This window comes from Halichoerus grypus, chromosome 6 (genome assembly GCF_964656455.1).
Source record: "Halichoerus grypus chromosome 6, mHalGry1.hap1.1, whole genome shotgun sequence".
Classification (NCBI taxonomy): domain Eukaryota; kingdom Metazoa; phylum Chordata; class Mammalia; order Carnivora; family Phocidae; genus Halichoerus; species Halichoerus grypus.
Window position 1 is genome coordinate 31,918,476 of NC_135717.1, and position 23,361 is coordinate 31,941,836.

The 23,361-nt window shown below is 52.5% G+C and overlaps 1 protein-coding gene across 10 annotated transcripts in view; it reads right to left on the reverse strand.

Annotated features, from left to right (window-relative positions):
- CLEC16A (C-type lectin domain containing 16A) overlaps positions 1 to 23,361 on the reverse strand; it is a 202,579-nt gene that overhangs the window by 81,954 nt on the left and 97,264 nt on the right. For all 10 annotated transcript variants that reach the window (XM_078074799.1, XM_036070365.2, XM_078074801.1 and 7 more), the window contains exon 18: positions 21,378 to 21,498. In XM_078074799.1, the coding sequence (XP_077930925.1) occupies positions 21,378 to 21,498 (121 nt within the window). The remainder of the gene's footprint in view (positions 1 to 21,377; positions 21,499 to 23,361) is intronic.

Genomic DNA, 23,361 nt, shown 5'->3' on the forward strand with positions numbered 1-23,361 from the left:
CAAATAAATAAATAAAATCTTTAAAAAAAAAAATAAAGGAGGACATCAGGCTCTGGGAAGGCAAGAACAGGGGCTGTTCCGGCACTCAGTCAGGCAGTCACATCCAGCTCTCTCAGGCAGCGGTACAAAGTGGCCCGGTAGCCGCCACCATCTGACCTCCGCACGTCTTGGCTACGTCTTTAACAGGGAAATCAGTTACCCAGAAGTCACTTTCCCCAGGACTTATCACAGTAAAGCACTGTGAAGACAGCAGGGATTCTCTCACCGAACGCTCATGACACCTCGGAAGGGGGAAACGGTTACTATCCCCGCGGTACGAGTGAGGCAAAGTAACCTGCTGCAGGCACAGAGAGGAAGCGAGCCGGGTGGGGCTGGCGGGTGCTCCGAACCATGACACCTACGGCCCCCACCTGTCAGGCCAGGACGTGAGCCTGGTGGCCCTACTTGCGCCTTGTTCTTGGCTTTGGTGCTTTTGTGCACAGCCCAGAAACCAGCGAAGCCAAAGCTCCCCGAATCTTCACAGAAGCCAGCCATAATGGCGATCAAAGAGTGCACTTCCAACAGAGTGGCTCTGTGCTTTACACGCATGGTCTTATTTTGAGTGGCCATTATTTATTATTCCCCCTACTGCACAGGGGAGGGACTGAGGACCTGAGAGGTGAGGCCACTTCCCGCGGCACACAGCCACCAAGTGGCAGAGGCAGAAATAGGACCCAGGCCAGCCGGCCCCCCAAAGCTCCCACTCACACCCACTTCTCTCTCCAGGCTCCCCCATCACATGGCTTCAGCCTTGCTGCCTGTGCTATCAGCAACCTGGGTCTCAACCAGTTCTGAGCGCCCACAGGTGCTCAGTTATCCAAAGATAACCCAACTGTGTTGATGCTGTCGCAGCTTCCCTCTTTCCTGGTAGTGGTACTGGGGCGCTGGGGTAACCCCAGGTCAGTTCTGCAACTTCCTCTGCTGCTTGCCGGTCAGCCAGCAGGGATGGTTCAGGAACATGACCACTGGCAAATAACCATCATCCCCCGCCTGTCCCTCCACCTCCACGGGCCTGCTCCATCTCAGTCCCGCCCAAAATTTGCCTAATGTTTTGAAATGGGTCGAGGCCCTAATTCACTGAGGTCTTCCCTTTCTCTTTCCATCTGTCTTTGCTCCTCCTTCACTGTTAGCTCCTCAGCTTTCTTCCTGGCTTAGGAGGGGGTGGGTCTGGGTGCCCCTAATCCCCAAACACCCAAATGCCAGGCGCTGACCTCAAGAGGCTCCCAGGGACGGGCAGAGGGTGTGTATTTCTGAGCTTGGCCGAGACATTCACCGGGCACCAAGCAGCCATGCCCCACCCCGCCTGCTCCCTGAGCCAAGAACCAGGGAGGCAGTAGGGCGGCGATACTAATATGCGTCCCCACAGGGTGGGAGAGTGAGGGTTGGGGCACCAGCTCTTTCACTCTCCTCCGCCCTTTACGCTAGGAGGTGGGTGCCCTCCCCACTGGCGGAGGCTCCACCAGCCTGGCCCCTGACTGGCGTGGGGGAGCAGGGCACCCCGCTGACCCCGTGGCACAAGCAGAGTGAGCGAGAAAGAAATCTGTAGCGTAGAGCCCGTGCTGCTGGGTGCTGGGGTCCTAAACACAGGGAAATGAAGCCACTTGAGATAAAACCATGAAATCGTTCTGGGGTCTGGCACCCCGAGCACGGCGGTTGTAACACACTCCGTGCCGAGCAGTTCTAAATGCATTTTCTCACCGTCTCCTCTCAACAGCCCTACATTATGTTGTTGGACCTTAGTACCCTCATTTTACAGATGGAGAAGCAGAGACTTGTCAAGATGAAGGGGGCAGCCGAGGCCTTCTGGGCAGTGACAAAGCTGGGATGTGGCCTAAGTCTGTGGTCACCAGCCTGCTGCCTGCCACCCAGCCACCTCCATCCTGGGGGACTCCATCTGAGGGAAGTTTTCTCTCCTTCGCTAGGACTGTCACACCGTTGCTTTTTTATAAGCCACAGATGTGCCCTCTGACCGTCCAATTAAGGCTTGCGCTGTGAAAATGGGTCTGTCATGTTACATTCTGACAGCCAGGACAAAAGCCCTTGCTTATGGTCCTACCGGAAATGAGGACAAGGGCCTCACAGCCCTGTCCGTGAGAGTCCAGTGCTTGGGCCGGCAGAGAACGGGTGTTGGAGAGGTGCATTTCAGGCCCTCAGACAACTACAGACTCTGGGGAGAGGGGCTCTGGGGCTGGCTCCCTTCCCCCACCCCTGACAAAGGTACCTGCTCGCACTCTCTGCAGAAGAACTGATTTATACGCAGGGCCAGGAGAGGCCTCCCAAACCGGGGCCCACATGGCCGTGAGTTATTCCAGGCGACGCACAGCCATCTGGCCACCGGCCCTTTCTGCCTTCAGAATTGATGGCACAGTATTAATTTTCCTCGAGGTAATCACCAGCCATGCCTCAGCTGCTTCTTCCTAAGCAGCATCTTCCCAGGGAGCTGCACAAGGGCAGGCGTTTCGAGGGACGGGAAGGAGCACCAGGTAGAAGGCAGTGTGATTTACAAAGGTGTTTCGACGTCCTGATTGACCTTTAGAGTTTCAGATCACCTCCGTGCACAGTGGCGATTCTGGAGCCGGGCAAGTTCTGGAGACTCACCCTGGGCCCTCGGATCCAGTCTTGACCTCAATTCCAACTTCCCAGGGAGAAAAGAGACCAACTGAAGAAGAATGTCAGATGTGTGTGAGATGGCAAGTTCCCAAGGATGCCCTTGGGCCCTGGGATCACGGTGTAGTTTTGAAAACAAGGCCAGTGTCCTAATTTATGGGCGCTGTTCCTGAGCCACTGTCTCATTTCCATTCATTTATACCCAGCAAATCTTCACCGAATACCTACTGTGCTCTCAGCCCAGGATTCAACTGGGAAGAGTCAAGGTTTCCCCACCCCCGCAAGCAGCTTGGTGCGCACGTCCATCAAATAACCACACAAGAACAGAAAATCACATATGGTGGCCACTGCCATGAAAAGAGCGAGATTTGGTAGTCAAAACCAAATTTGGTTTTTCTGGGAAGGGAGTGGTATGCAGAGGTCTGGAGGATGGTAGGAAGTTGGCCAAGCATAGTGGACCATGGTGGCTGAAGAGATCACCCCAGACAGAGGGGATGGCCCATGTGAGGGTCAGAAGCAGAGGGGAGCACAGTTAGGGCAGTGTGGCTGGAGAGCAGCTGAGAATCAGACTGCTCAGGCCCAGGGGCCCTGTGGGTCTCAGGCCTTGACCTTGCCGGGGCACAGAGAAACCAGCAAGGTGGTTGGGGGGGAGCTGAGCTTGGGTTTGGCTGCCACCAGGGGCCACATGTGACTGCCTCCTCGATCAGCGAAAAAGCCCACTGCTCGTTTCCATCCCTGGCAGAGTAAACACACATACCAGCAGATCAGAGCCATCCCTTCTCCCTTGGTATGGCAGAGCCCATGACGGGGTTCCCCTCAGAGAGCCTGCCTGGCCCTCCCCGCTGACAAAGGAGCTCCCTAGGCAGGAGAGAGGACTGGGACTCAGGGCTAGGGTTCTGTGTTTATTCTGGGCTCGTGGCACCACCTTCAACCAAAACCAGTGTTGGGGAAACTGGAGATGTTATTACATGTGCTGTGGAAGAACAACGCTTCAGGTGGAGAGCAGCTTGGTGGTATAAGAATGGATCGGAGGTCTGGGGCTTGCTGGGTGCGAGGCTGAGTGCTGGAGCTCAGTGGGCCTGAGTCAGGTACTGGCAGGACCCCTCCTGGCTGGGGGAACCTCTACACATAAATCCTCAGGCAGCGCTTGACATGTATGAGCTGCCGAGGAGGGGGCAGCTCCTGCCACCCCCCCCACCCCCAGGCCGGCTTTAAGTCTGCAGGACTTCTCAGAGCCTTTGACTGGGCTCTCCAGGGAGTCACTGCTATTGCAGTGGGCTGGGACCAGTAGGAAAACTCGAAACCTTGCCAGGAGAGGAGCTGCAACTGATGGGGAGCTCCCACTTTCTCCCTAATTGGGCAAAGAAGCTGACTATCCACTTCCCACAATTTCCAAAGCTAAATGAAATTTCACACCCACACACAACCCAACAGCAAAACCAGGATATAGACTAGCCAAATATGGAAGTTTTAAATCTTTATGTCCAGGGGGGACCTGCTACCCTGGCCCCAGCCTGGAGTGAGTGTGGCCAAGGGAGGTGCGTGTCCTTTTGTTTTCACTAGAAGAGGTAAGACAGCTGAAGCGGCAGGGCCCCTCACCTCTACGCCCTGGGCCCAGCCGGGCACACAGTAGGGCTGCAGCCAACGGCTGCCGGTCACACACAGACTCATTCCCAACTCTCCAGTAAACCCATCAAGTTAAGCCTTGCCAATTCTCCCTGTCAACCCCACGGTTTCACCCAAATGAGTTCCTGTCATTGGTGTGACCCAGTTGATCATTAAGGGGGTGGGGACGGGAGCTGTCACATATTTTTGAGAAAAACACTTTCTTCACAGCAGGAAGAGAAGTGAAAGCCTGTACCTGGGTCTTGGGGAAGGGTGGCCTGGATGAGGAAGTGGTGCTACCCATGAGTCCACGGTCCTGGCCCGAAGGGGCGAGCTACTGTACATGAGGGGGTCTGGATTTCCACAGAGCTGGTTACCGTGCTTTCCCCTTACATGTGCCCATGAGTGTGTGTGCGTGCACACACACACACACACACGCATGCACGCACACACACGGTATCCACGGTTACTGTGGGTTTGTGTCTGAGCAAGAGCCATCAAAATCGAGGGAGGCATCTGCATAATTTGCCGAACCTCAGTTCCCATACATATACTTAAAGCCTGAACCAGAATGTTTTTCCATCATGGTCAACAATGTTCTCATTTCTTGAAACAAAACAAAACAAAACAAAACACATTTATTTTATTTCATTTTTAAATCCAACCGCTTTAGTCAATGACTAATGTTCTGCAACAGACCATTTAATGACTGGAACTATCTAATCCTTTCCTGGAGAAAGGGTTCTCTCAAAACCAAACTGGGACTTCTGATTAAAATTCCTTCTGGCCAAAGGTGGCTAGAGAGAGCCCCCATTCTCAGTGCTGTTGTCCTAGCCTCCAGGTGTGTGAGAAGAAACAGGCCCGGTGGCCTGAGGACCCAAGGGAGCAGGGCCTTGTGTGTGTGTGTTTGTGGCAGGGGGAGGGTGGAGGTCTGACATCTGAGCTTTTTAGGGCAAAAAGAGAGTTTGGGGGAGAAGTGAGCCTGGGTTGTCTGGGAGAGCACCAACCATAGGAAGAGCCTCAGCAGCAGGAACCCAGGAGAAGGACAGAGAAGACTGACAGAAAAGGCAGGAAGTGGCTAGGGGCCCGAACTGGGGAAGGCGACTTGGGGAATGTCAGCAGGCAAAGAGCAGGGACATCCTGGGGACGGTGGCAGGAAGCAGAGAGGCAGAGAGAGGAGAGTCTTAACCTTTACCTCCAAAGTAGGGCCCTGCTGGGTATGCCTCAGTGCTCAATGGGGCTGGAAAGTCAGATGGATCTGCCAAGGATGCGGCAGGGGGACAGAGCCTAGTCATACAAGCCAAGAACATCCCAGAGGTAAATGTCGCCAGCCCACACATCTGCTATTGGTTCTTGGGGACTCCTCAACTGTGGGGTGTCAGGCAGAGCTCCCACTCACCTCTCGACCTGCCTCTGCTGCCAGTTTTCACTTCCTACCTGTGGTGGGTAGAATAAGGGCCCCTGAAGATGCCATGCTCTAATTCCAGGAACCCATGAATGTGTTACCTTATAATAGGATTTTCCCAGATGTGATTAAATTACAGACCTTGAGATGCGGAGGTTATCCTGGATTATCTGGATTAATGGGGGTGGGCCCCATCTAGTCAGGAGGGGTCCTTAAAAGTGGAAGAGGGAGGTATAAGAGGTCAGAGTCATGTAAGAATGCTTCAACCCACCGCTGTTGGCTTGGAAGATGGGAGAGGGCCATGAGCCAAAGGATGCAGGCAGCCTCTAGCAGCTGGGAAAGGCAGGGAAATGAATGAATTCTTCCCTGAGCTTCCAGAAAGGAAAGCAGGTCCGCCGACATCTTGACTTTAGCCCAGTGAGACCCGTGCCAGACTGCGGGCCTATAGAAGTACAAGATAATAAATGTGTGCTGTTTGAAGTCACTGAGTTTGTGGAAATTTGTTACAGCAACAATAGGAAACGATTACACCACCTGATGTTCTAGATGTGGGGTACCGACCAGGGTCACCACAAGCACTGTTGCATCTTCACTTAGAATACCCCCAGCCTGGGACATTCTTGCCGAGCTTGTCCGCCTGCTGAACAATAATCGGCTCAAAAGCAATCCCTGGGGCTCCCAGAAGCAATCCCTGTCCCCATTTACTCCCACCCGTTCTCCCTGCTGCACCTTGAAGGTTCCCTCAAAGCCCCCGCATCCACCTCTTGCTGTAACTCCTGCCAGGACACCAGCAGCTGCCTGAAGGGAGGGCTGTCTGATCCTTCTCCGTCCTTCTAGCACCTAGCACAGGGCCCGCTCAGTAAATGATGGATGGACGAAGGAGTGGGTGAGTGAGCGAGCAGAGCCCACGTTCTGTGGCTGAATCCTGCGTGTGTGTCCTGGCTGCCCCACCGCCTGGTGGTGCATCCTTGGGCAGCTTATTCTACCTCTCTGTGCTTCTACCTCCTCGTCTGTAAGGTGGGATAAGAACAGGCCCTAGTGGCCAGGTCGGGAGGATTACATGCACCACCCCATGCAAAATGCTCACCGGAGGGAAGAAATGGACCAATGACCCGTAGCTATCATTACTGCTCTGGGATCCAGTGGAGGGTACCGGGACAGGAAGGGAAGGAGCTGGGGCCAGGGGCTGAGGGACACCTCCGGAAGCGGTGACAAGGCTGCCCAAATCTGGCCTCGAACCTTCGCTAGACGCTGCCTGGGACTCCTGTTTCTACCTCCAGCTTCCTCTCCGAGAGTCTGGCCCTGGGGCTCGTTGGAGTGGAGGCAGCAGAGGGAAGGGGGCCCAGCAGGGAACAGAGAAAGCTGTAGATCTTCATCAGTTCTGCTGCTCTGGAGGGTGCAACCTATCACTGCAGAGAGACCAGTTTTGTGAACAACCAGTTAAAGGGTAAAGGTTAACTGGAGTCATTTAAATGACATAAATATTTCCTGGCTTTGCAGGGCTCTGGAAAACCCCGACTACACTTAGAAAAATGCAAAGCACATTATCAGACTTGAAGGCCTGGGTCTGGGTGATGAAAACAGTGAAGGCACAAGATAATCTGGATACACCAAACTGAAAACCAGGAAGCTGCATGGGGCTTTTTGGCACGATGATTTGGCATTGAGAGGAAAGGTCTATCTCACTTTGAACCTGGTATGAAAAAGGGTGGCCCCCCAAGCAGACCAAGGGAGGAAGGAAGGGAAGATAGGATGAAGACTTTCAGCTCGTCAATATAAGCAAATGACTTGCAAACACTCGGGAGACCTGGGAAAGGCAGGCTCAGCTCCACTGACTTCTAAGCCTCCTGGTCTGACTGTCTGCTCCCGAGACATTTTTACGACTCTGCCTGAAACGGAGCAGGCTGTTTCCAGGCCTGGCGCAGGCTCAGGAAGGGAAGAGACTGTCCACTCTCGTGCAGCCCACGTCCGTCATAAAGAAGACCCAAGCACAGCTCCGGCTCGGTGGCTGCCTGAGCACACGTGTAGCCGGGGGCTGTGGGGCTGGGCTGCAGGGGTGCTCCAGGAGGCCTGGCCCAGTACCCTGATCCCTCCTCCCTGCAGGCTGGAATCTGTGTTCACGCTGCATGCACGGTTAACTGACCAAAACCCAACTGTATGCACTCAGGAAGGGCAGGGACAGAGGAAGGTCATGGCTTAAATACTTACTACAGGCTGCTCGCACTGAAGAAGCACACGTCCCCCGTGAGCCTGATGGGCAGATGGGACTCTGCCTCCCTCGTGGGCCCGGTTCCTCCTGCCTCTCCCCGGAGGAGTCCTCCCAGTGCCCAGCAGCATTCTCCCAGATGGAGACCCCCACTCTCATACAGCACCAGCACGGCTAACTCCCTCTTGCTCTGGCACTCAAGGACAGGGACGGTTTCAGCCCTGGAGTGAAGACCAGCTGTGTCAGACTCAGAGACGTCACGCTCCCACAGGCCACCTTCCCGAGGGGTCTGTAAGGTTGACTTGGACGGGACAAGTTTTCCACCTCAGAAGCGGATTTCAGAACCTAGGGAGATGTGGCCACTGCGTCACGCCCCCACAGCCAGCCTCCCTGGCAACATCTGGTTGATCAGGAGGTGGGCAAGGAGAGCTCCAAGAGGGAACTGGAGTTCGTGGGGAGCAGCGAAATAGAGACTAAGTGTTAACTTCCAGAACATCCCTCCGTCTAACCCAGTGGCTCTCAACACTGGCTGCACAATGGAATCCTCTAGGGAGCACTTAAAAATAGATATGCCAGAGCCCTATCCCCGGAACAAGTGAATCAGAACTTTCTGGAGTGGGGCCTGGGCATGGATAGTGTTTGAAGCTTCTCAAGTCATTTTAAGGTACAACTTGGGCGGAGGATCTCCATGGTCACCCTCTTTCAACAGAGGGAGCTCCAGGCCAGAAACCACCAGCCCTCCCGTAACCCGCCCAGGGTTACGGCCCTGCCCTGGTCTAGGGGGTTAGGGGCAAGTTAGATGCCCAGAAGCAGGTCCTCTGACGCAAGGCCGCACAGAAGGGCAGCACAGCAAACCAACTTTCACTTCTATTTTCAGGCAGGTCAAAGTGAAATGACAATTTTAACTTTTGAATGTCCCAAGATCTATACTCTGTACATTTACTGATAGCTTAGCAGAGCAAACACCATTCGACATTCATTTGAAAAAAAAAAAAATCAGCCCAGACCACCTACTGTGCCCCACAAACTGCTGGTCACCCGGAAACAGGGCAATCCTCATCACCACTGTCCTCAAATCTTAACATCCTGACATCTGCTTAAATCAGAGATCCAGTGGTCATTCCAGGTTCTGCAAGTGCTTCCTATGCCTTGACTTTGACCTCTACTTAGGAATTTAGGTGATAACACTAATCTGTAAGGAACACATCTCCCCCCCTGAGAGGGATCGGAAAGAAGGTGCTGGTCCCCTTTCCCTGCTTCCTGCGCTCCCCAGCGGGGATGAGGGTGAGCTGGAGGCTGAGGACTGGTGAAAGGAGAGTGGGCTTGGTAGCAGGACTGGTGCTGGGGAAAGTGGCACCAGCATCCTGGCCTAGGGGAGAGGACAGGTACAAGGCTGGTGGCCCTTCAATAAAGGTCACACTGTATGTCACTGCTTCGGTCTCCCCAGAGATTTGTTTTGGGTGTTCTGTGGTTGATCAGGTATCAGGGCCAGAAGCCAATCCTCCCCTCCTGAGGCCTGAGCAGTCCTGTGTTGTCCCTGGTGGCCAGATGGGGTGGTGGAAGGGGATGTGTGGTGGGTGGGGAAACCAGTAGCTTCGGGGTGAGGAGCCCTGTGTAGGCAGAGCCCCAGACAGTCTCACTGAGTGGGCTGGAGTGAGGGATGTCTTGAAACTCAACATTAACCCTCAACTCCATGCCCTCACCCCACGAATTCCTGTTTCCCGTGGCAGCTCACTGCCCCCGCCTGTCAGCCAGATGTGGTCAAGGAGGCTGGCTTCAGCAGCACCATGAGGCCGGGGTGGGGGCTCAGGAGCAACTGTGAAGCCAGTGGTCCAGGGTGAGACTCTTCTGTGTTCCCGTGACTGGAGCAGCACAGGCAGGAGAGATGGGGGTGCAGGGCCGGGGTACGCCCTGCAGGTCACAGGCAGGACCCTGGAGGGATCTAGGGTTCGGATGGCCACTTTGAAAGGATGCCCCAGGCTCTTGTTGGGGGAGAAAGGCAGTGGAGGAAGCTGGCAAACCAGAGAGAGGACAGTTTCCAGAGCTGCACCAGGGTGGAAGCATGGAAGGGGGCGAGCGGGGGCCAGATTCTGAATCTACCTAAAGCCTGAAGTGGCAGGATTTGCAGAGAGTGTGATTGTAGGGGTGAGGGAGAGAGAGAAGACGGGATACTCCAAGGCTTTTGGCCTGAGTGCACAAATGGACTTTCCACTTATTGACTAGGGCAGACGGTCACGTTTGAGTAGCTTCTCTGTTGGCCTTCGCTGGCCGGGCCCTATCAAGTCGCGAAAGGTCCTTGCTCGGCAGGCAGCGTCCCTCCCTCCCGACAGCCCCGTGAGGTACAGACGGAGAGATCCAAGGTTAGGGGGACACACCAAGGTAACAGAGCCTGAGAGTGCTGGGGCCCTGTCAGCTCTCCTGGCCGCCCTGGAACACAGCCATATCCAAAATCAATCCGCTTCCCAACGGCCGTGCCATGGGTCCCCTCTGATCAGAGGAAACAAAACTATGGCCCCATTTTCAAACACATGGGAACAACTGGGATTTGGGAAAAACACTTAACTTGCATTGTAAAGTGCCTTCAGTAAAAATGACCACTTTTATAGGCAAGGAAGGAAAAAGCTCAAAGCCAGTCTCTTCCACTCAAACACCTCATTTCCCCAGCACATAGAGTGGAATTTAGAAATTCTGCTTCGTAGGGGGAAAAAAATATCCTAATTTCTGTCTTTTCCAGAAAAACTTGTCCTCGGACTACTTGAATACATAACTGACAACAGAGGGCACAGCCATTAGGTGACCTTGTGATTTCAGCAAAACGTGTCTCTCTAATGTAGCTCAATTATGATTGTAAGTTTATAAAACAGGGAAAGATTACAGGAATATACATTAAACCACATCAATGAGCGCTACTGAGAAAAAAAAAAATTAGTCCAGCAGACAGGTACCAATCAAATAATCAATACGCAGGAAACAGCTACATCACCCTGCTTTAAGAGAACCAAATAATGCTGCAATTGGATTTACTTTAAAATTTTCCACTTGAACAAAACTGACAGCTGTATTATAATCACATTTCCAGTCACTTTATAAGATACAAATTTCATTTCTCCATATTTCTACTTCATTTCTGAAAAGAGGCCAGCAACATTATTCATCAAGCACACGGAGGAGCCGCCTAATTCATAGAGAGGGGGGGAAATGCTGTTAATCCCATGTTTTCCGTCCCCTTAGAGAATTGGTGGTATAGTTCAAACACGCTTTTTTCTGATCAGTCTAGTTCAGGGTCCTGGTTGCAAAGAGGGGCAAGGGGAAAAAGCACAGCATTTTAGTTCCTAGGTAAAATGATTTGGGGTAGCTCGACTGTTGAAACGAAGACCATCTGCTTGTTTAGAAAGCACCCAGGTCAGTTTAAGACTCTTGGTACATTTCTTTGCGGGGGGCGCATGGTCTGCACTGGGAACCTGGACTTTTCAAATGTCTGGTAGTGATGAACAAGCTTGGTTCTTAACTCACAATCCAACGGGCTCAAATCACTCAAGATAACATTTAGAAATGCCACTTTCATGTTAATGAAAGTGCCTTAAGTGTTTATGAATAATTAAAGGAGCTGCTAAAGCTCTAATCGGTTCAATCCAACAAGCCTTCTTAGAGCGCCTACTGTGTGCCAGACACCATACCAGGCATTAGGGATGGAAAAAAGGTGGTCAGCGCACCGGCAAGATGGCTGGTGACCCCCTGAACGCAGGGCTGGAGTGGGGTCAGGGGCGGTCCCCAGGCTGCAGGTCAGGTGACCAAGCGCAGGTGGGGACGTCCACAGGCAGAGACCCTGCATGCACTGTATCCCTTTTAGGGACAAAGAGCCCTGGGGGATGCAGGCTGAAGAGCCACAAAACACGCTGGCCTCCGGGCCCAAGCGCTTGAACTAACTTGCTACCAAGGAGCCATCTGAATCTGAATCAAGCCTTCCCTGCAGGTTTCCGTTCTTCGCCAAGCAGCCAGCACCCACTTTCCTAAAAGTCATCTTTGCATGAAACTTGTCTAACAGGCCTGAGTGGCCACCTCCATTTCTCAGTGTATCCCATGGACAAAAACAGTCATGCGGCTTTCTGTACTTGGTTTGTCAGAACTCCTACAGAAAACCTTCTCTCAGGACAAGTTGTTCCCCGCGCAGTGTGCAGTCCCGATGATGAACGCTAATGACTGCTGTTGGGAGGAGAGCCTGCACACACCACGGGTGATCCCAAGCATTTCTGAGGGAATTCTCTCTGTTATCTGCAGAGAAGTCCTGACGCAGGCACTATCATCCCCATTTTACTAAGAGGAAGAATGGCTCAGAGAGGTTAACTAGTTTGCCCAAGGTCACACAGCTGGGATTCAAACTCGGTTTTTTCCCTGAATCCAAGGCCCGGTCCCTAAGCATTAAGTCCTTGAATTACATGCTGGATTTTCAAGGAGTTGATTTCTCTCTTGCCACTTTCTTAGGCTTTTATTTTGAAAAATTTCAAACTTCCAGAAAGATTTAAAGAGTAGCACAATAAACATACACATGCCCTCCACCTAGATTCACCAACTGTTAATACTTAGCTGCACTTGCTATACCCACACCGTCACATTTTTATTTTGTGAATCACTGTGGAACTGTAGGCAGCATGACAGTTTACCCCTCAACACTGCCGTCTGTACTTCCTAAAAACAGACAGTCTCCCACAGAATCACAGTGCCGTTATCACACCTAAGAAATGCAATAATGACCTCAAATTATGTGATCCAATCACAATCTACATGCAAATTTTCTGTTTTCATAAAAAGTCTTTTAAAGCTACTTGTTCCTCTCCATCCAAGGTTGTCGCGTCTCTTCTGTTTTGATCATCTAGAACGATAATCTAGAACTGGCCCTCTCCCCCACCATGTTTTTTTGGTCTTCCATGACATTCACATTTTTGAAAAGCTCAAGTCAGTCGTCTTTTAGAGTGTCCCACAGTCTGGATTTGTCTTTCACAGGCTTTATTATTTATGCTATTTTCTCATTTTTTGCCAGGATGAGGCATATGACAACAACCAGATCATCAACAAAATAAGGCAACATAGAGAATTTTCCAGAGCTGACAGCTGGGACCACAAAACTATCACTGACCTCGCAAGAGAAGCAAATCAATGAGCTCCCATTTTCATACTTACAATCAAGCCACATAACTTGCTTGGGGAGCTTCATAATGCTCTTGTTGGCAAAGAATATCTCAGCAGTTGGATGAGTTAGCCAGGAACTTCCATGTGGCCTACAAGCTCTCACCTGTCAGGACATCGGGATGAAGCGCTCAGAGTGCTAGGAACTGGGGAAACGGGGAAGCCTGCCGGGTCGCTCCCAACATTCACATTCATATCCATCGACAAACAGAAAGATAACAAGGAGGGGAGATTTGGCCCAAATTCAAACATGGATGCAGTCTTGGTGGAGTATGGCTGTCACCCATGTAAGTGCCCACAGCTGCACTTGTTCTGGGGGGAACGAGTGGTTTGCAGGTGGGGGGCACAGCCAGAGCAAAGGCCCTGGGATGGGAATGCATCTGGTGTGTCTGAAGACAAGCAAGAAAGCAAACAGAGCCAGGTGGTGCTAGATAATCCTCAGCTTCTCAGTGGCTGTAAAGTCAGAGTGGGAAGGAGGCCACGGTGAGCAAAGGGAGGACATGATCTGACTTATGTTTTAGAAGATGACACTGGATGCTGTGTTGAGAATAAACTGCAGGGGACAAGGCAGAAGCAAGTGACTGGCTTAGGAGGCTGGCTGCCACAACAATGCAGGTGATAGAAGATGGCTGGGCAAACCAAGGGCCAGGGGTGGAGCTGAGAGAGGTGATCTGGTCTGGATATGGCTGGAGAGAGGGGCTGAAGAGGTGTGCTGACCAACGGGGAGGCAAGCTGAAGAGTAAGAGGGGAGTCAAGGACGAGCCCAAGGTTTTAGGGCCAGGATGGAGCTGCCACTGACCAGGAGATGGGCAGGCTGCAGGGGACAGCTCTGTGAGGGAGCTCAAGTTCCACTGTGTTGGTGGTAAGCGGGAGGTGCTGAGCAGGCAGCTGGGGTTAAGTGGGGGCCCGAGGCTGGAGACAGAGCGAGCTGGTGTGAAGCATGCCTGGCCCTGGAAAGAGGCAGCCCGCTGCTGCTTGTGGGGAGGTAGGCCCCATGGGACCAGACCATTTCAGATTCTAAGTGAGAGGGATCTGGGTTTGTGCGATGTCTTTTTTTTTTTTTTTAAGATTTTATTTATTTATTTGACAGAGAGAGACACAGCGAGAGAGGGAACATAAGCAGGGGGAGTGGGAGAGGGAGAAGCAGGCTCCCCGCCAAGCAGGGAGCCCGATGCGGGGCTCGATCCCAGGACCCTGGGATCATGACCTGAGCCAAAGGCCCAGGGTGCAGACCCAGAGTGCTCCTTCCCACTCTGACTTTACAGCCACCCAGGCGCCCTGCGATAAGATGTCTTGATTTTAAAATGTTGGCAACTCACGTAAAATGGCAAATATTCTGCCAGACGCCAAAGGACATCTGTCGGCCTGTCTAACTGAGGGCCAGCAGTCTGTAACCTCTCTACGCCGCTATCGCCCTGCCTTACAATAATCCTGCAAAGGTGGGCATTGCTACTCTCATTTTATTAATGAGGGAACTGAGGCTTGAGGGGTGGATCGATTTGTCTCAGGTCACATGGCGAGGAAGAGGCAGAGCTGGGATCCAGAGGCCAGATCCGTCCTCTCCTGAGTCTGTGTTTTTCTGGGACCCAGGGCTTCCTCCATACCCTCAGCTACCTTCTTAAACAGGCAGGCCCTGGGCTAGAAACAGTGGGGGAGAGCTGACGGAAGGTCCCCTGCTGCTCACCTTGCAAGGAGACGAGGACAACTAAAATAGCATTACTGTTGTTAATAATTAGCTCCAAAGGCTCGATGGGTCGGGTTCCAGAGAACAAGCTGGATCAAACAGGATGGGTCTCCAAGCAATAAACAATCCACGTGCCTGGGCCATAGAGCAGAACGCAGGCGCGCTCGAGACCCATTCGCTGGGACAAACCAGGGTGTGCAAGAAGCCCGGGGGCACCACCTTTGGGACAACACTCCGCCAGGATTGGTCTCACGGGCCTGGCCTCTCAACAGGGCTCCCTGCTGGAACGTTGCCCCTGACCCCATAAATCTACCCTCACACTGAGGCCAGGGAGGCTCCTTCTGAGATGTAGATCGTCTCACCGGGTGAAAAACACTTCTCACTGTTCTTAGGAGAAAGCCCGGGATCCCTGATCGACCTACAAGGCCCACACACTGGGCCCCGGGCAATCTCAGCATCACCTCACCACCCTGCCCTGCCCGGCCACACTGCTGCTTCTCATCTTCCTCAACTCCCCATCAACCCCAGGGCCTTCGCTCCTGCCATGCCCCGGGCTACTGGCACCTGCCCTACCTCCAGCTCTCGGATGGGTGGTGGCTCCCTCAGAAGCCTCCCTGACCTCCGGGCAGGTCAACCCCTGTTACCTGAGCTCCTTGGCACAGTGGCTGTCTGCCTTTGCTCTGGGTGATGATGTGATCGGTGTTCCCCTCCCCCACAAGACTGAGCTCAAAAAAGACGGAGACGCTTCTGCTCTTGTGATTGGTCTACACTTGAATTATTTAAGGAACAGACCCCATTAAAGCCCAGGACGTAGGCCTATTTCTTGGAAAGTCTGTCCCTTGTTCGGAAGTGATGCCCTTCCTACTTATCTGGGATTAACAACACTCTTTCTTTTATGAAATGATAGTTCATAAATGCTTTAAAAAAAAAAAAGAAAAAGAAAAGACTTGGTAACATAAAAAGTTGGCAATCCTGTCCCCAGAGGTTCTGTGGGGTTTTATTTTTGTCCTGGCATTTCACTGGTCTGTGCAGTCCCAAGGTCTAGGACCCATGGGAAGCACTGCTCTATCCTACATGGACATCTTCCAGGCCCCCTAACAAGGGTGCCCACGCCTGGGTGAGGAGGCAGACCTAGAGTGCAGACATCTGCTTATGTGAGGACACTTCTCTGGAGGCTTGGGATCCCCCCTCACAGACTGTGGGCTCTTTTGAGGAACTGCCATCTCTGGTGTAACACAGTACAAGTGGAAATGCCAAGAGCTGTGCAATGGTCACAGGAGATGGCTCAGCCAATGGAGTGTCACCAAACACGGTAACTCTGAAATTCACAAAGTACGTGGAAAACCACTTCTGAGGAGAGCATGGAGAGGTTTCTGACCCTCTCACCAGATATCCCAGCTGGGCTGCCTCCCAGCACCTCTTCTCTGCCCACCCAACTAACCTTCATTGTTTGTTTGGAACCAGCCCCTCCTCCAGGGCTGGCCCCCTGGCTTATGGAATCACTGTCCCCTGACTCCTTGCTGCCCGCACTGTCCCCAAGCTCAGAACCCAGAGTCCAGCTGGATCTCCAGCATTGCCACAAAACGCTGTCCCCAGACTGTGCTCCCCTCCCCCTTTCCCCACTGTTCTTGGCCCCTGGAACCCCGCTGGGCCTCCTAAATGGCCTCTCAGAGACTACACCAGGCACTGTTCCAGGCACTTCACATATATTAACTCATTTACTCCTATTATACAGATAAGAAAACTGAGACACCAAGACGTTAAGGTACTTGTCGAAGGCTCTACACTGGCAAGCTACAAGGGCAAAGCTGGGATTTCACACCAGGCACATTCTGGCTCCCAAGACCATGTTCATAACCACCTCCCAGGTGGCCTCCCCAGCCCCTTGACACGGCTCATGGGCCTCTGCTGGGACCGTGGGACCTGGCCGTTCCAGTAGACCTTCAGATGGCTTCCCACGGCCCTGGACCTGAGACCTGGCTCATCTCAGCCCCTCTCTCCCCAGCTCCTCACCTGCTGGCCGCACCAGCTCTCGGACAGGCCACGCTCTCTCCCATCTTCCAGCGTCACCTCTACCAACCCCTCTAACTGGTGGGCCTCAGTTTTGCATTTTCTCAGAATCTTCTGGTCCCTCCCTGCATGGCACTTGACCAGAGAAGCCTTCTCTAACCAGCGTAGGGGGTCTTTTCTCCCAGTTATTCTTGAACACAGACCCCCGTTTGTCACCTCCATGGACCATCTAAAACAACGTGCGACTTCCTGTTGGCAGTCCTCCCACCACCACCCCCCCACCCCAAACCGGAAGCACCACGGAGCTGAGACCAAGTCTGCCATCAGTTCCCTAACACATCTCAGCTCCCAGCACAGCGCCTGGCATACAGCAGGTGCTCAACATGTAGCTGAACGAGCAGATGGGTTTTGCTGAATGGTTCTCATGAATGGATTTAGAAAATCCGAATACAAGATGAGGTATGGGAAGCACAAGTTATGGGTACAACGTGTACATGTCAAGTGCCCACGTGGAAAAGGCTGGGAAGGAATCCAGAAGTTTCCTGAGGATGCCTGGTATCTACTTAGGATATTTAGATAATGGGGGAATTTCTCCTGAGTGTGATTGGCCTTATTTTCTAGAAACAGGCAAGACTCCTTTCAGAAGGCTTTGATGCCAATCCTGGCAGGAACCTGGCTTCTCCTCACAGCCTGCTTGTCCTCAGGGCACTCCCGGGGACTGTCGGTCAGTAGGCCCATGAGGGAACATACAGGAGCGCCCTGCCTGGGTGGGGGTGCACCACCCTTCGTCTGGTCCCAAGTAGCCAGTGCGGTCTTCTTACCCCTCAAAACAGTGCCATCATACAAGTGACAAACTGGTTTAAATATGTCAGGCTATGCTCCTCCAAACGTTGTTAGAGCAGAAAATGCCCACCCCTGGGAGCCCTGAAGTATGAGTTCTACATCACCGTTTCAGCAGCTGCACCAGGGGAAACAGCCGGCTCTCGCCGCCCACCGCCCCGCCCCCTGAGCACCTGCTGTGCACCAAGCGTGCACCATGTGCTTCCCCAACGTGATCGCATCTGATTTTCAACGGTTCTCCCTGCACGTCTTTTAGAACCATTTTAAAGGCCAGGCCACTGAGCCTCAGGAACATGAAGACCCCGAGCAAGGTGTCAAGGCCAACAACCTCCAACTACACCAGGGAAGGCCAAGGCAGATGTCAGTGCGGCCGGCCGGCCTGCCCTCCTGTCCCCGCTCCACCCAGAGCGGCAGCTGGGCCGGGGAAGCTCATGATCTGTAACGGTGGTGACCCATTCAGTGCCAAAGAGCAGCCCCAAGTCCTTCTCTGTGAGAGAGAAGTATTTATAGATGCAATGATATGATGTCTTCCATTGGCTTTACTACACTCAGGGAGGGCGGAGGTGAGGGGAGGTAATTTTGAAAAGAGAAATGGCGGAGCAGATGGAATGAGACGTAGTGAAAGAGTAATAACCTCTGAAGTGCAGGCGGGGTATGTGGAGATTCATGGTGCCATTCTCTCTAAAAGTCTCATCTATTTTATCTAGTCAAGCTAGCCTTCCCTTCCCATCCCCCTTCCCTCCCGGCTGCCAGTCCCTGACCTGCGCCCCACGCCACTCTCCTCTCCAGCGGAAACAAAACAGGCTCGAGCACAGTCAGCTCTGCCTCTTTCTGCGGGGCGCGACGGCCTCCACCATGCTCCTGTCCAGAGCCCCCGTGTCAGAGCTCACCGGGCACACCTGCCCAGAGGCCCGCGGCTGGTCAGCAGACACGTGACGTGGCTTCTGTGTACTCTTAGGCCGTGGTTTCTTATCAGAGTGCGACAAGGTCAGTAAACACACTTTAAGCCGCCTCTTCCTGCGGTGTGGGGCTGGCGTGCCTTTGAGCCTGTCCGCCTGGATCACATCACCTTCCATGAAAGTTGACCAGCCCCCAGCATTTCTCCCTGAGTCAGCTTTCTTCAAATCACGGCGCTCACGAGAAGCATGCCCGGCTTCCAATCATTCGGCAAATGTGAATGCCTTTGCCTACGTTATGATGTTGCCTACATTTTATATACGTAGAAGGCATTTTGTGACATGCGAAGCATACTGATTTTTCCCCACTGGAAGGTCAGACACTCCTGCATTTAAGAATAATCACCGGGAAAAATACAAAGAAAAAAGGACACAAAGTCCAACAACAACACATGCTATCTTATTCTAGTACCATGTGCTCATAAAATCCATAAGTCCTAGTATTTTCTGGATGGCACTCTTTAGCAAAGACATAATTTGTGACCGGGCTGGGTAAAGACAGACAGCCATTACTTTCTTAATGGCCAACTACCCAAAAAGGCTCAGTTAAGTGATCTCAACTAGCAATCTAATCAATTAAAATTGATAAGTGAAATACTTTTAACCTTTATTTCAGCAGGCCATTCCTGGGGGCGGGGAGGGGGGAGAAGGAAGGAATGTGAATTCCCAGCATAAAATTTAATTCCATTTCATGGATGCAAACATTCTTGCTGCCCTGATGGAGTGGTCCCTTTGAAAGCAAGCTGTTTCCCTCTTCCCTTGAATCAAATCAGAGAAAGACTGGTTTATGGTTCTCTGCAGCCAACTCAATCAATTTAAACCCTTAGAAAAATCCCTATGGCAATTTCTCAAGGAGAAAAGGACCAGAGGAGATGAGCACAGAGCAGCCCAAAGGGGACTTAGCTTCCTTGTTCTTCCAAGAGAGAGAAGAAAAAAAGAGATTAAGAAGAGGGCAAGAAGAAGTTAGGGGCGCCTGGGTACCTCAGTCCGTTAAGCATCCGACTCTTGGGTTTTGGCTCAGGTCAGTCTCAGGGTCGTGAGATCGAGCCCCAAGTTGGGCTCTGTGCTCAGCAGGGAATCTGCTTGAGATTCTCTTTCTCTCTCTCTGCCCCTCTCTCTCAAATAAATAAATAAATCTTAAAAAAAAGTTAGTCAAGCAGGTAAAACCCGTAATAATCACAGAGAATCTTCTATTCAGGCAGAGTGCTCTGTTCTTTATATGCATCACCTGCTTTAATTAGCAGGTAACAAGGACTACAGTTCCTTGAGCACAGTTATATACTAGACACTATGCTCTGTCATATAGTATTTCATATTATATTGTGCTCAAGTCTCAAAACAAGTCCATCACATAAGGAAGTCATCCCCAGTTTCCAGGTGAGGAAACGGAAGTTGAAGGGGTTTCAATCATTTGCTCCGGGGAATTCACAGCAGGACAGGGCGTGTCAAATGGATCAAATGCCAACCCTCATGGTCTACATCATGATCGCTGGTCACACAGCTGAGCACTTCTGTCAAAACTCATCCAATGTTACACTAAAACTTGGTGAATTTTATCAGATGTAAACTGTATTTCAATAAAGCTGAGTTAAAACAGCGGGGACCCTGTCCTTACCATGGGCCATAAAGAGTGGCCATCTGCCACTCCTGCCTGCTCAGCTTCCATCTCTTTGTGAGTTTCCTTTGAGGGCAACCTCCCTCCTCCCTCTCAGGTGATGGAGTTGAAAAGAAATGGGCCCCACTTCCCAGCTTAGGGTTCACCACATGACTCTGGCCTCACTCAGTAATGAATCATATTCCTCTGACAACGACCAGTTCAGGGATGGCCCACTGACCACCCAAGCCAGACCAGAGGAAGACCACCTGCTGTGGACTTCCATAGAAGTTACAGGAAAAGGAAGCCCTGTTTCTGGGAGGTCCGCTTAGCTGGTTCAGCAGATTTTGGAGCTGCAGATGGCCACCTTGTTGGTACCTGGTGAGAGCCCTCCTGAGGATGAAGCCAGAACAAAGGGAAGCCGAGCTGAGACAGGGCAGCAGCTTCCTGCTGACACTGCTTGAGTACCTAGATCCAGCTATGCCTGAAGGCAGATGTACTCCTGGACTTTCCAGTGACACCAGCTAATTCCCCTTTCTTTTTCCTTAAGCCAACCTAAGTTGGGTTTTCTGTCTCATAACCAAAGAATCCTACCATATCACAATGCCTTTAAGAAACAGAAAACCACCTTGCCCATCTGTGTGCACGTGCCCTATAGCAAATGGAGGAAAGAGAGAGCTGTATTCGTATGAGGAGGATTACAGGAGCTCGACCAGGCTTTTTACCCACTGTCACTTTTAATCACAGCCTCATGCTCATGCTGCCAAGGACAGCATGAGGCACTGCGTGTGGTTATGGAGGGAGCCCAAGGCTGCAAGCCGAGCACACGGTTCTCCGGCCTCCCCTCCTCTGCCTCACATACAGGCTGCTGGTTTGCATTTTTGAAAGTTTTCTCCTTTTTCATAGCAGAGGCCTTTAATCATTGGAATCCTACAGAAACCCCTTAATACACAAAGCCAATCATGCTACAGTTATGTGGAGGGCAGGGACGCTGGACACCCCAATCACCCTGTGCAGCTCCACCTGGGCTCCGGAAAGCAGAGCCCACACAGACAAGACTGCCAGGTGCCCAGCATCCAGGGCCCCTTCTTTGAGTCTGGCAGGACACGCACACTCTGTTAGCTTTTGGTGACAGATCAACCGCGGGAGCAAACGCAGGTCGCACACGGTCCCTCCCAGGGACACCGGAGCCAGCGTGGCAGCGTGCGCACCCCTCCCCCCCACCCCTCCCCCCCGCCAGGACTCACTCAGATCTAGCACATCATCCGTTTTGATCAGGTCCTCCTCCCGCGTCAGGGGCAACTGGGTTTCGGGCTCCCCTCGCAGCTGCAGTGACAGGGAACGGAGCATGAAGAACACCCGGATGGCCTAGACAGAGTTCAGGAGCAGAGGAGGATGAAGCTGGAGTTATTTAGGTTAAGTGCTCCATATGGAGAAATCACACAGTCTGTGACTCTTGATTTAAACAAACAAAACAAAACAAAGTCCACTTGTCCCAGTATCATGGCTCTGGTGTTTTCAGAGCAAGGCCAAAAAAAAAAAATCAAAGGGTGCAGCCTGTTTTTAGTTCATAGGTTTAGGCCACTTCACCTCAACTGAGCACCTGTCATTTGCCAGGAGCTCTCTCCTAGTGCCGTGTGACCTTCATGACACCCCTGCTTAGCAAGCAGCTGCATTTTGCAGACAACGCACTGGGACCCAAGGAGGCAAAGTGAACCGCCCCAGGTCACACGGCTAGGGAGCGCTAGAACCAGGCCTCTTCCAACTAAACCAGCACAGAATTTGGAAATCCGTATCACAAGTAACAGTGTTCCCATGTCCCGCCTAGTGAATGCGGGGGTAGGGAGGGCAGAAGAGGGTGAGATGCTCGTAGGGTTCGGAGCCAGCCAGACTCTGTTAAAATCCTGCCCCTGCCCCTCCCTGGGTGAGCCCGTTCACAGCACAGTCTCAGTGTGCTGTGGATGAGACAGCAGGCCTGGCGCCTGGCCGGTGTGCCATCACATCAGTGCCCCAAGCGCCCTCAGGCTGACCCAGCCACTTCCTGGGGCCGGAGACAGCCCCGCCAGCACAGGGATTCCTGGCCCGTGGACGAGGTATCTGCGTGGAGTCCGGTATGGCCATCAGACATTTCCAGAGAGCAGGAAAAACACAGAATCCCAGGCCCGGACCCAGAGAAGTTTGTGCAGAAAGCGGCTTTTACCGAGGACCCAGCCTGCCGTGAGTGCACCTGACCCCTGGGTCCTAGATTGGGGCTGAGGTGCCCACCGGCGAGAGTCTAAGAAGCGGAGGCACAGCCCATGGGAGAGGCCACCTCCATGCCACCTTCCCTGACACACAGCTGATAGGCCTACCCGAGGCACACGCCTGAGGGAAGCAGCTCTGGAGTCAGACACGTGAGGCCTGTGTTGGACTCACCAGGCAAGGCCCCTGGCCTCCATGAGCTTCGATTTCCGCATCTGTGAAATGGGGCGGTAGTCCCTGCCCTGCAGGCCTGCTAGGAGGCTCTGAGATAATGTGGGGGGGGGGCGAGGGGGAGCAGCCCGCATGTGTTCCGTAAAGGGGCCGCCGTCCTTTCCTCCAGCCACTGGATAGCTGGGCACGGGGGAGGGCTTGGGGACAAACCACTGTCGCCACTGGTGAGCCACACAACGATGAATTCCAGCCCACTTTTGGTCTTCTTGTTTACATTCCTGAGGCTACAGGCCTGGCCCACTGAGAGGGGAGGCCGCCCTTCCTATGACAAGGTGCCTCCCAAAACAAAGCGGGGGGCAAATTCCTGCCTGCAAAGAGCAGGCCTTGCATGGACTCCTGCTGACCTGGCAACAAGGATGCCCACTGGCACATTTAAACCCGAATCCGGCCTTGGCCTGGACCTGGCAGGAGACCTGAGCCACTGCCTCCATCTCCTAATGGAGAAAACTGGAAGAACAACCCTACCTCCTGGATGTATGCCGAGGTCATGTATTCCCCCTTGTCCACCAGAAGCATTAGAGACAGATAAGCCTTTATATTATAACGATGGGGGTGGTAGTAGGGGTGGCGGCATTAGTATTGATCTGATTGTCCTTATCAGTTTTTTAAAGTACAGCCTTCCTAAGACATTTGCAACAATCAGGAAAAAAAGGAAGTGCCTTTTCATTTTTTAAAAAATCAAAACAGCTTTTATTTATTAAGCACCCACTGTGCGCCAGGCACCGTGTGCACCTTACTGCAACGTAAAGCTGTTACGCA